Here is a 13,157-nt window from a genome sequence, read left to right on the forward strand (position 1 = left end):
TCCTCTCCCACTCCCCCTGCTTGTGTTCCCTCTCTCGCTGGCTGTCTCTATCTCTGTCAAATAAATAAATAAAATCTTTAAGAAAAAAAAAAGAAAAAAAGGCTAGATGGTATGGGGAGTGTGAACCACTGTATTAGAGGACATGGTTTCTAGTCTTGGCTTTGACCCAAATCATACAGTTACTTCAGAGTTTGTTGAAAATTGAGTATCTCAGTTTAGTATCAGAGCTTTATACTTTTTAAGTGCATTGGGCTGGAAACATTAACTAAAATAGGAATATTCTATTGATGTTTCATTTATTAAGTTACAATGAGAAATATAGCAATTTTTTTTTACTTGATGTAATATTGAAAGTCAAGCTCTTGCTCTTAAAAGCTTCATGTCCATTTAGAACTGCCAAATCGTTCTTCACCGTGGTGTAAAATTCTGTTCTCTCAGTGGTTTTTTTTATAATTTATATATGTTTTTTCTTTAGTCATGGAATTGTATTTCCTGCCACTAACAGTCCAGTTACATTTTTTTCTGTTCTTTAAATGAGTAGTTTTTAGGGGGTCCCTTGTTTTGAGGTGTGATATAAGGCAGTAAGACTGATTCCATTAGCCACACAGAAATTAACTTCATTACTTTTTAGTCATAGTTTATTGTTCTTAGTTTTAGTAAGAAGTGTACATTAAAAAAAATTAAGTATCACTCTATCATTGTTTTCACCAGAAATTGCCATTTGTCATATTTAATATTTCAAAGTGTAATTATTGACATTATTTTGCAGTTGTAATGATAATAAAGTAAATTATTGCCAATTATGGAAACCTGTTGTGATGGTTAATGAATTATTTAATGTTTTTCTAGTTTTTAAGTCTGTAAAATACTAAATAAAGTTTCATCATTTAAAGCTTAGAAATTGTGCCATTAATTCAATTAAGATAGTGAGATTGTTTTTAGTTTCTTTTTTTCCCCCCTAAAATCTGTGGTCTCTGTCCAAAATGTAATATTTACCATCTGGATCCTTTGCCAAGTGTCTTGAACAGGCTTGATCTCTTCTGTGCAGTGTTTTTAAATTGAAGTTTGGTTCTGATTTTAACATAAATTTTTATCTTTACATAGCCTATGAGGAGATTACATTTTCTGAGTATTTAAAAACTCAAAAATTAACCCCCAACCTCCAGTACTTCATTCTGCATTCAATTGCAATGACATCAGAGACAGCCAGCAATACCGTAGATGGTCTCAAAGCTACCAAAAACTTTCTTCACTGTCTTGGGCGGTATGGCAACACTCCGTTTTTGTTTCCTTTATATGGCCAAGGAGAACTTCCTCAGTGTTTCTGCAGGTAAGACTGGCATTGGTTCTCTTGTTTCTTCTTAAGGTAATACTTAAATAACAGGTGAAAATTAAAAAGACAAAAATGAGATTTATTCAAGATTTAGTATATGCAAGCATACTTTGTTGTTCTACTCTTTTATAAATCTATGTATTTGCCTACCTACCTTCTAAATGATATATTCAGTTTGGCCTGTGTTTGAATTTCATAAAATAGAACCCTACTGTAAATTCCTTATTTCCCTCAATATTATGTTTCAAAGCATCATCCTTGTTTTGCATAATTATAGTTCTTTTCATTGCCATGTAGTATTCCAATATGAATATACCACAATTTATTTTTCCACTTTTCTTTTGGAGGCACAAGATGTTTCCAGGTTTTTGTTTTGTTTTTGGTTTTTGGTTTTTTGTTTTGTTTTTTGCTGTTACTAACGTCCTTGTGTATGTATCAGAATATACATGTTCAAGAGTTTCTCTAGGATACATATCTAGGAGTGGAATTTCCAAGTCATGGGGTATATGAATGTTCATACAAGATAGTACCCAAGTTTTTCTCCAGAGCATTATACCAGTTTACAGCCCGTAGTAGTATATAAGAATTTCCGTAGGTCTTCATCTTTGCCAACATTTGTTATTAGATTTTTACATTTTTGTCAATCTAACTCGCATAAAATATCCTTGCATTATACTTTTATTTTGCATTTCCGAGATTACTTATGAGGTGGAGCATCTTCTCATGTAGTTATTGGATATTCGTGTTTTCCCTTTGGGGACATGCATGTTCCTGTGTTTTCCCCATTTGTCTATTGGGTTATTGTATTTTTCTTACTGATTTGTAGGAGTTTTTATTGTGAATACTAATCTTTTCTTAGTTGTATGTGTTGCATATGTCTCGCTTTAGGGTATTCATGATGCATGGAGGTCATTAAGATTAATGTAGTCAGACATAACAGTCTTTTCTCTTTATACTTAGCACTTTTAGGGTGGTGGAGCATATTAGTTAAAAACCTGGACTATGGAGACAGACTACCAAATTTAAATCCTGGCTTCTCCATTCATTGGCCACGTAACCTTGAGCAAGTTTCACAGTCTCTCTATTATGTTTTCAAAGAATCAACTTTTGGCTTTTTGATTCTATTATAGCTTTGTGTTCCTAGTTCTTTTCCTTTATTTTGCTTTCTTTGGGTTTTGTTCAGCTCATCCCTCCCCTTTTCTGTCCTTGCCAATTCTTAGGATGAAACCCACTGTTAAATTTATATCTTTTTAAAATTTTCTAATATAAGCATTTAATATAATAAAGTGCCAACTCCTGTTTTGATTCTTCACAGTTATTATATATTATTTTCATTATCTTTTAGTCCTAAATATCTTAATTTCCCTTACGATTTTTTCATTGACCTATGAATTGTTATGAGAGGTTTTATTTTATTTTTTTTAAGGATTTATTTATTTAATAAATCAACAGAGAGCAAGCACAAATAGGGGGAGTGGGAGAGGGAGAAGCAGACTCCCTGCTGAGCAGGGAGCCTGATGTAGGGCTCAATCCCTGGAGTCTGGGATCATGACCTGAGCCGAAGGCAGTGACTTAACTGACAGCCACCCAGGTGGCCCATTATGAGAGGTTTTAAAATAGCTGATTTGGTTGATTCTTCTTACCATCTAATTTCATTGCAGAAAATTAAATTATGTCTGGAAAATATGTTTTTTTTAATTTAAATTCAGTCAGCCAACATAGTGTACATCATTAGTTTTTGATATAATGTTCAGTGATTCATTAGTTGCGTATAACATCCAGTGCTCATCACATGCCCTCCTTTAATGCGCATCACCCAGTTACTCCATCCCCCCACCCTCCTCCCTATCTGCAACTCTGTTTGTTTCCCAGAGTCAGGAGTCTCTCATGGTTTGTCTCCCTCTCTGATTTCTTCCCATTCAGTTTTCCCTCCCTTCCTTTATTGTTATCTGCCCTATTTCTTATATTATTATTATATTGTATTGAAGGACATCTCCACTTCTTCCAGTGTGGCTATTGTGGACATTGCTGCTATGGAAAATGTGTTTTTATGGTATTAATACTTTGAACTTTATTTTATGACTTAGTATGTCATCAGTTTTTGTAATTTTTCCATTTGTGTTCAAGAAGAATGTGCTTAGTTCTTGGGCACAGGGATCTCTAATTATTGGTCTTGGAGTCTAATAAGGCAGGCTTCGAGTTGTAATTTGCAATTTTTTTTTTTTTGGTAATTTGCAGATGTTACTGAGGTTTTTTTTTCTTTGATCTGCCAGTAATAAAGTATTTTGAAATCTCCCATTATGATGTTTGATTTGTCAATTTCTCCCTGTAGTTCTCTCAATTTTTACCTTATATTTATTTTGAGGCTATTTATTAAGATCATTAAATTTATAACTGTTTAAACTTCCTGATGAATTTAATATTTTACATTATTTGCTGACTTTCTCCATCCCTAATAATGCATTTTTTTTCTTAAAGTCTGCTTTGTCTGATATTCAAATAGCTACTACAACTTATTAGTATTTGCCTGTTATATCTTTCTCCATCTCTTTTTTTCAACTTTTCTTGAGTCTATATTTGGGGCTCTGAATAGCCAAATTACTGCATATTCTTAATCCCATCTGACAGTCTCTGTCTTTTACCAAGCAGGATGAATTTTGTTAATAGGAGTCTGTTCCTTCCTTCTGAAGTATCTAATTTTAAAAGTTCCTTAGTTTACATCTGTTGGCAGCAAATGCCTAGTTTGTGTGTATATGAACATAACTGTTTTTTTGTCTTTTTGTCTTGAGTGAAGATTTGTGACGTAAACACTTCTAGGTTGGCAATTCTTTTTTCTTAGTACTTCAAAATTTTATTCCACTGTCATTTGGATTCCTTTTTTGCTGTTGAAAAATTGATATCAGCCTAATTGTAATTTCTTTATAAATCATATTTCTTTTCTCTTAGGTTGTTTTTAAGATTGTTTTTGATGTTCTGCATTTTCACTACAGTGTATTTAGGTGTTTCTTTGTCTTTATCTAGCTTGGTATAGGTTAAACTATGTGTAATTAACAATATTAAACCATTTTGACCTACAATTCCTGTGGTTCAAAGAACTTCAGTGTATTTCCTCTATCTGTAAATTGTCATTTATCATTTTGGAAAATTATCAGCCAATATCTTTGCAAATACTGGTTTTCCTCCATTGTATCTCTTCTCACCTTTTTGGAACTCTAAATAGAAATGTTTTAGAATTTCTCATTCTCTCATCCCTATTTCTTAATCTCTCTTTCATACTTCCTATCTCCTTGTCATTCTGGCTATATTCTGGGTATTTTATTGAGATCTCTTTTCCAGTTTATTAATTCTCTGTACTTGTCTCTGATCAATCCTCTCTTTTTTTTTTTCACTTTAATATTGTAATCTTTCATTTGTAGAAGCTCTGCTCCTTTCCCCAAATCTTTCTTGTTATTTGATATTCTCATTTGCTTGTTCATTTTGTTCAATATATCTTACATTCTGCCATTGTTTCTGTTGATTCATGTTATTGGTTTAGTTTCTTGTGCCATGCTTATCTTTGAGAGTTTATATTTGATTGATTTTAATCTTTGGAAATCTGGGGACCCAAATTAAGGATGCTTTCCTTCAAGGATTATTTATGTTTGCTTTAGCCAGAAGGCACTAAGATTTGGGACCATTTCAGCTCCTTTCAGGGGATCCTTTCTTTTTTTTTAATTTAAATTCAGTTAGCCAACATATAGTACATCATTAGTTTCAGATGTAGTGTTCACTAATTCATCAGTTGTGTGTAATAAGGGGATCGTTTCTTATTAAAGGAGCCCCAGGTACAGCTCCCACAGTGAGTAATACGAGCAACAAGATTTTGACTTTTAGTAAAACTTTATTGGAAATGCATCTCTTAGAACAAACCAGTAGTTACTAGACTGGAGCTGCGTGGGGTAATGGGTTAAAAAGCGATTAAGGATAGGCTTGTGATGGGTATTAAGGAGGGCACGTATTGCATGGTGCACTGGGTATTATACGCAACTAATGAATCACGGAACTTTACATCAAAAACTGGGGATGTACTGTATGGTGACTAACATAATAAAAAAATATTATTAAATAAAAAAAGTGATTAAGGAGTGCACTTGTGATAAGCACCTAGTATGGAAGTGTTGAATCGCTATATTGTATACCTGAGAAGTAAAATTACATTGTATGTTAACTAACTGGAATTTAAATAAAAACTTAAAAAATGCATCTCATAGTAACATGACTGTTTAAAAACATGGTTCATGTATCTTGGAAAGAGTTACTTATGGTTAGAATTAAGACTTGCTTTTTTTTATATAAAGACTTTATTTATGTATTTGACAGAGAGAGTACAAGCAGGGGGAGTGGCAGGGAGGGAGAAGCAGGCTCCCACTGAGCAGAGAGCCCGACCCTGAGATCATGACCTGAGCTGAAGGCAGATGCTTAGCTGACTGAGCCACCGAGGTGCCCCAAGACTTGCTTTTTTTTTTTTTTTTAATTGCAGTGGTTCTTTTTTTCTTGAAGCTTTGAATTTAGCTCAGGGTTTGTTTGTACTATGTGTGTGTATTTGGGGTTGAGGGTTTCTTGTGGACATTTATTTCTTTCAAACTCAGCAGTGCAATAGAAGTTATGCTTAATGTAAAGAGTCGTTTTTTTGGTAGAAACAAGAGGTCCCTTCACAGTATCCAGTCCAATATACTGCTGGAAGTAGATATTCTCCAGTCCACATTTCTTAACCATGCGGAGGTGAGGATGTTATAAATTTGAAAGTAATTAATTAATTTAATTCTTTTAGGTAAGGAATAGGGACAGAATGGACAGATCACTGCGGAATGAGCAGAAGCTTGCTGGTTTCCTTACCATTTTTTGAAAATGGAATTTTTAACCTCGTTCCTATTTTTCCACTAAATTCCTGTATTTCCTTTCCTAATTCAGATCATATTTACATCTTGTAAATACTACTTGGTGTTTGTTTATTTGTTGTTTTTAAGGGAAAAGACACTGAAAAGTTTTGTTTGTCCTATAATGATAGATTTCAAAATGAGACCTTGTATGTGTTGAATCCTAGATAAAGAAGACCTTTTCCCCGAAAATGATTGTTCTCTCTCTCTTTTTTTAAGATTTATTTATTTTAGAGAGAGTGGGAGAGTACTTACGTGCGTGCTGGCTCATGTGCCTATGAGCAGGGGAAGGGGCTAAGGGAGAGGGGGAGAGAAGCAGAGAAGCGGACTCCGCATTGAGCCCAGAGCCGGGGCTTGATCACACAGCCCTGAGGTTATGACCTGAGCCAAAATCAAGAGTCGGAAGCTTAACCCACTGAGCCCCCAGGCGGTCCTGTACCCACTTTAAGGCTGAGATTTTATCAGCCTTCTATATATTTTTATCCTCTGCAGAGCATATCTCAGAATTTTGTATATGATGCAGATTTAATGTTTATTATAAAAATTATATCTCAGTCTCTGCAATTTGAACTGATACTTTCAGGGAATTTTATAATTAAATGTATATACATATTGATAGTTAATTAAAAACAAAATTAAAAAAACCTTTTTTCCATTGTTTTTGAAGTAGTATATTAAACTTTTGGGTGGTTCTTTGGTAATTAAAGTAAATCTGAGGTCTGTAAGGTGTATAAAATATATACACACTTACACACATACATATATGTATGTGAATTATAATAAAAATGCATTAGCCTAGAGATATTAACTTTATATTTGATTCCCTGCATCGTAGTTTATAATTTCATATAAATGTTGTTTTGTTTATATCCTAAAGTAATAACACTACTACCATCTATACATCTAGCCTACACTTTTTGTCACCAGGTTATCAGAATTAGGTGTCCCCTGTCCTGTGATTTCTAACCACCATTCTGTGTTCTGTTTTATTGTAAGCCTAAGCATTTCTCATCCAGTTGCAGTGGGTACTCATCAAGGCTACTGTTGTAAATGGCACGCATGCATATTTATGTGAGGATTCAAAGACATTTGTAAGTCATATCCTTGCATTCTAAATGAATTCTGCATAAACAGTATAACATTTTAACTACTAAAGATAACTTTGATGAATAAACACCCTTTGAGGTTTTTATCCATTTAAATAGGTAGATTTTTTTAAAAGTTTATTTATTTAAGAGAGAGAGAGAGCGCGCGCGCGCGCAAGTGAGTGAGCAGGAGAGGGGCAGCGGGAGAGAGAGACAAGCAGACTCCACTCAGCAGGCAGCCTGACGCTGGGCTCCATTCCAGGACCCTGAGATCATCACCTGAGCCAAAATCAAGAGTCAGACTTAACCGACTTAACCACCCAGGCGCCCTGGTAGATTTTTTTTTAAGTAAAAAATATGAAGCTTACTTATTGTACTACTTGCCACCCATTAATATGTCATAAATTGGACCATTTTGGAAGAAAAGTCATTGAAACCTATATATTTTTCTAGTCTAGAAAGCCGTGGAATTTTCCCTACCATATATTTGATGGTTAATATTTTTTCTGGTATGCTGAACAGAATATGTGTACAGTATATAGGTTTTTAGACTCTCAAAATACATCTTACAAACAGAAGTCATTTTTAAGCCCTGACTAATTTATTTCTGTTACCTGTGTGGTTGGTAACATAGTAGCCTTTAAAACTACTTTGTAGTTCAGAATAGATTTCGCATATGTGTCATAACCTGTGAAATGGAGCAGTACCAGTGAGTTCAAACTTGACACTTTTTTTATAAGTAGACTTAGACTGCCCAGGGGTTGTTACGTGATTTTTATAAAAAGAGTATATTTAACTGGTAATTTACTGGGTAATTCAGTCTTCCATTCTTCTGTGGTCTAGATTTTATTTCCTTTTTTCCTTTAATGTAGTAGGATTCTTAAAACATAAAGGATGTGGGGTGTTTTTTTTTAATTTTTAACATGTAATATAAATATTGTGCATGCACACACATGTAGAATCACCACCAGATACTTTTTTTTAAAAAGATTTTATTTTATTTATTTATTCGACAGAGATAGAGACAGCCAGCGAGAGAGGGAACACAAGCAGGGGGAGTGGGGGAGGAAGAAGCAGGCTCATAGCGGAGGAGCCTGATGTGGGGCTCGATCCCAGAACGCCAGGATCACGCCCTGAGCCGAAGGCAGACGCTTAACCGCTGTGCCACCCAGGCGCCCCACCACCAGATACTTCTTACTAGGTGTTTCGTACTCAAATGACATTTTTCTGAGTATTGATGTGGAAAATTGAACAAATGGGAGATCTGTCTCAGGAAATTTTGGACCATGAGTTTATCTCTAACTTATAGCTTTTAAAAAAAGAATGAGAGAACACCAAAAGTCCAAAATATGTAAGTAACTTACTCAAGGTTATAGAAACAGCATGGAAAGACAGGAAAGGGAATCTCCCACTTGATACATTCATTCAGTAATGGCTTAAATAATGATGCCTACAAGGGGCCACATAGGTGCTACTCTGGTTTTGTTATAATCATGGAATTTGTTTTTTAATATAAATTGTAAGGTATCTTATATTGTTTTATCTTTTTCTTCTGCTTTATTGTTATATTTGGAGAGCTCCATAGAAAATATCTCTCAGACCAAAGTAACCTACCTATTTTATTCTCTAATAACCAACCCCCTTTTATTCAGGGAATTTTCAGAAATCTAAGAGAGATTAACCTGGATGAATCAATTGGAAAACCAAGCGAAATGTTAAAATTGGCCAAAGATTATACCAATGGAAAATTTTATGAGTTTATATATTCAGTTGCATGTGAAGTCAGAGCAAAATTGAGATGGCTTCTTAAAGTCTGTCCACAGTGTTCTTGCCCTTCCACCCACATAAGTATGGGTTAAATTATAGATCTAGATACTTTAACAGTACATTATTATTTCCCTTTAACAGCATTCTCTTTAGTCTCTTTCTTGTAAAATTCTCCCTACTATTCTGGTAGTAATATAACAAAAAAAATAGAATTGAAAGAATGCTTTCATATTGTTTTGACTGGTCTAATTTTATAAATGAGGAAAGATAAAAAGAGGCTGAAGCTGGAAACCAGACTTCCTGGTATGCATTCTTCATGACTTACCTCTTACACAATCTTATACAATTTTTTTTAAAGATTTTATTTATTTGAGAAAGAGAGAATGATCGGGGGAGGAGGAGAGGGAGAGGGACAAGCAGACTCCACACTGAGCATTGAGCCCAACACAGGACTCAATCCCACGACCCTGAGATCATGACCTGAGCTGAAATCAAGTCGGACGCTTAACCAACTAAGCCACCCAGGTGCCGCACAATTTTTAAACATTTTTTCTGAAAAAATTAAAAGGAGATAATGAAAATATTGTTATTTTGGAGGACTTTAAAAAAACATTTGTGGTATTTGTCAGCTTTTAACGATTTGTAATTTGCTATGTTTTCTTTTCTTACTGTCAATACATAGTTACTCTCCCCAAAAAAGCTGGTGAGAATAAGGGCCATTCTTAGAGTATTCTTAGAGACATCTTCCAATTCTCTGCCCAGTAGGAAATACCAGTTTAGATGAATGAAGGAATTCTTTAAAGGTAAAAGGAAAAACAGATCATGAGCAAATAAGTGTCTCCTTCACCCCTATAATTTGTGTGCATTTGATAAACGCTAATGCAGATGAGGCCAGGAGCAGTTAGATTTTACACGTGTTGGAGGCTAGCTATCATTCCTATGTTTCATGGTCCCAACCCCATTGGTTCCCTGCCCTCCCCTCCACCCCGCCTCAGTGTCCTAGGTAGAACTCCATGATACAGCTAAAAATGTAGGTGTGGAAATGACCTATATCAGTTGGTAGATTTGACCAGTACAAATTGTTTGTATGTGTAAAGCTTGATTATTGAATTGAGCCTTAAATATTTGAAATTAAATGTTAAAAAATTGCCAAAGTGAATGCAACAGAAACATTAATTAAATGAACGTTGTGTGCATAAATCTTACGGTTAAGTAAGAAATATTTTCATTGCGGATCACTACACACTGTTGTTTTTGCAACACTGCAGCTGAGTAGAGCTGTGCTGAGATACGCTATGCCAAAGGTTCTTAACCTAGGGTCCATGGGTCCTTGGACTTTATATACAAAGTGTTATATGTGTGTCTTTATGAAAGGAATTCATAGTTTCATCAGATTTTCAGTCATCCATGACCCAGAAACAAGGATTGAGAACTATTGTTATGAATTTTCAATAAAAGAAAACATTATTTTTTACTCAGATAATCATTCCTTAAGAGCTTATGAAAAGAAGAGGTCCTAAAGAATTTTTATAATAAAGGTGCTTCTAGGGTATAAAGACAGGAGAGGGATGGGGAAACTTGGAAAATGTTGCTGTTGGAACTGTAATTTACAGGAACCTCTTGGGATAGATGAGAGCAGGTATTTATGCTCTAGTGTTGTGAAGAAGTAGTGGTTAAGTATAGTATAATGAAAAGAGGGTATGTTTTAGAGCCAGACCAATGGGGGTTAAATCCTCATTCTACCATTTACTAGCTGTGTGTTCTTGGGCCAGTTATTTAACCTCTCTGTGTTCCAGTTTCCTCATTTTTCTTGGGGATGATAATAGCGTCTACCTCATAGATTGTAAGGATGACAATGAATTAATATCTAGAAAGTGGTTAAAATGTTGATTGCCTTAGTGTACAACATAAGTGTTAGCTGTTATTACTATTACTCTTAATATGATTATTAAAATTATTGCTGTTGCTGCTGTTGTTGTAGAATACCGTCAGGGTAAGTATGAGGCTGAATTGGGGACTGAGCCAGATTTAGTATTCTAATATAGTGGGATTTAGTATTCTAATATAGTGGGTCAACAAATTTTTTTTCTGTAACGGGTCAGATAGTAAATAGTTTTGGCTTTGTAAGACATGTGATCTCCATTGAAACTGTTTGCAGTCATAGACAATGTGTAAAAGGATGGACACAGCTGTGCTCCAAAAACTTTATTTACAAAATAGGTGGCAGGTTTTCTGACCCCAGTTTAATCAGTCAGTAGTCTTTTATCTGCCAAATATAATAATATTTTTTTAAAAAACTGATGTTAGGAGATATTACAAGATTGCCTCAATGCACTGCTTGGTGTACATTAGTAATTAAGTATTTGATGGATAAATTAATGAGTAGTAAGTATTTATGAATTGCTGCAAAAAATTGTGTGTCAAAGAAGTAGTAGGGCAGTGTTTTCAAGCCTTCACCTATGTTAGAATTTAACACCATTACTGGGCCCCATTCCCAGAGTTTCTGACTTTTAGATCTGCTGTGAAGCCTGGAAATTTGCATTTCTAATAAGTTTCCAAGTGTTGCTGGTTGTCTAGGGAACACAGCTGAAGAGTAAGTAACCAGGGTAATTGCTCTCTGGGCCCAATTTTGATCAAGAAGAAGAAAAGGATTTAGAGTGACAGAAAAGTTGTGAAGAAGCATCTGTGTCATTTATTGTGAACTTGATTATTTTCATTTCTTTCCATTTAATTCAACATCTATTTTTTAAAGCATCCATTCCCTGCCTAGTGCTCGCCTAGGTATAGTAGATGTATATGAAAAAGAATACAATGTAGACTTTGATGTTAATTTCAAGAGTGTTTATTCTAGTTGAGGAAAGAAAATGCACACTTATGGACCAATTACAAAATAACAAAATATATTTCATCAGGTTCCAGAGTGTGTAATGTAGGTATGAATGACATCAGTACTCAGAAATGATCAGAAAAATCTGAAGAGATATGAGATTAATTTAATCAAGGCACACAAGATGATACTTTGATGGAGTTACAGGAATCTGAGACTGGTTGGTTAACCTGTCCATTTCCAGAAAAGAGCAAGAAGATTGGGTTCTACTCTGAGCCAAGTACCATCAGTGAGTGATATGATCCCACCTATCATTGAACATGGCCTGATTATGTGAGATACATAACTGTTTTGAGGCTTTTGGTTTAGGCCAGAATTTCTCAGTCTCATTTTTGACAGGATACTTGACATTTTTGGCAGGTTAATTCTTTGCCGTGTTGGGGGATGGGGTGTCCTGTACATAATAGGATGTTTGGCACATCCCTGGCCTCTATGCACTAGATGTCACTACCCTCACCCACCTACCTACTCGTGACAGACAAGAATGTCTCCAGACATTGCCAAATATCCCCTTAGGGCAAACCAGTCCCTGTTTGAGAAATAATGGGTTAGTCCAATTCAGTGTATATTGAATTGGTATAGTTGACCCACCCTCAAATTCCACCCCTTGAGTTAACATTGTTCAGTTGCATATCTTCACATCTTTTCCATGCTTATACAGGCATGTATGTATAAATGTGTCTATACATGCATACTTAAAAAATTTTAATGGCTGAGAAGTTCTCTGGTATTTGGATGTATATACCATAGTTCATTCAAACATTTTCCTGTAGTTGGTATTACCATGCTAAAATTAAAATTATGTCTGTATTATATAAAAAATATAACTTCATATGTAGAAATTTTTTTATTTGGCCATCTTCAGTTATAGCATAAACAGACTTACAGCCATCCTTTTAGAAACATGTATCTGACAGCTTAAAATAGCATTGGAAAGCTGGGTGTAGTAAGAGAAGTTCTTCAAATTCAGAGTCCTTAACCTGGCATCCAATACCTGGAATCAGTGATCTGGGTTTTGGGATGAATACTCTGAAGTTGCATGCCAAATTGTGTGATATACATGGCTTCATTTTTCTAGGAAGGGGGTTCATAGTTTTATCATTATATCAAGGGAGTCTGTCACCTCCCGAGAAGGTTAAGAACCACTGAGATGCACTATCTTAATTGAG

General features: G+C 34.9%; 1 protein-coding gene across 2 annotated transcripts in view; it reads left to right on the top strand.

Moving 5' to 3' along the window:
* Positions 1 to 13,157, top strand: part of CHM (CHM Rab escort protein) — a 188,931-nt gene that overhangs the window by 82,779 nt on the left and 92,995 nt on the right. For both annotated transcript variants that reach the window (XM_045774163.2, XM_045774172.2), the window contains exon 8: positions 1,105 to 1,330. In XM_045774163.2, the coding sequence (XP_045630119.2) occupies positions 1,105 to 1,330 (226 nt within the window). The remainder of the gene's footprint in view (positions 1 to 1,104; positions 1,331 to 13,157) is intronic.

This window comes from Ursus americanus, chromosome X (assembly GCF_024610735.1).
Source record: "Ursus americanus isolate L20-20 chromosome X, mUrsAme1.1.p, whole genome shotgun sequence".
NCBI lineage: Eukaryota > Metazoa > Chordata > Mammalia > Carnivora > Ursidae > Ursus > Ursus americanus.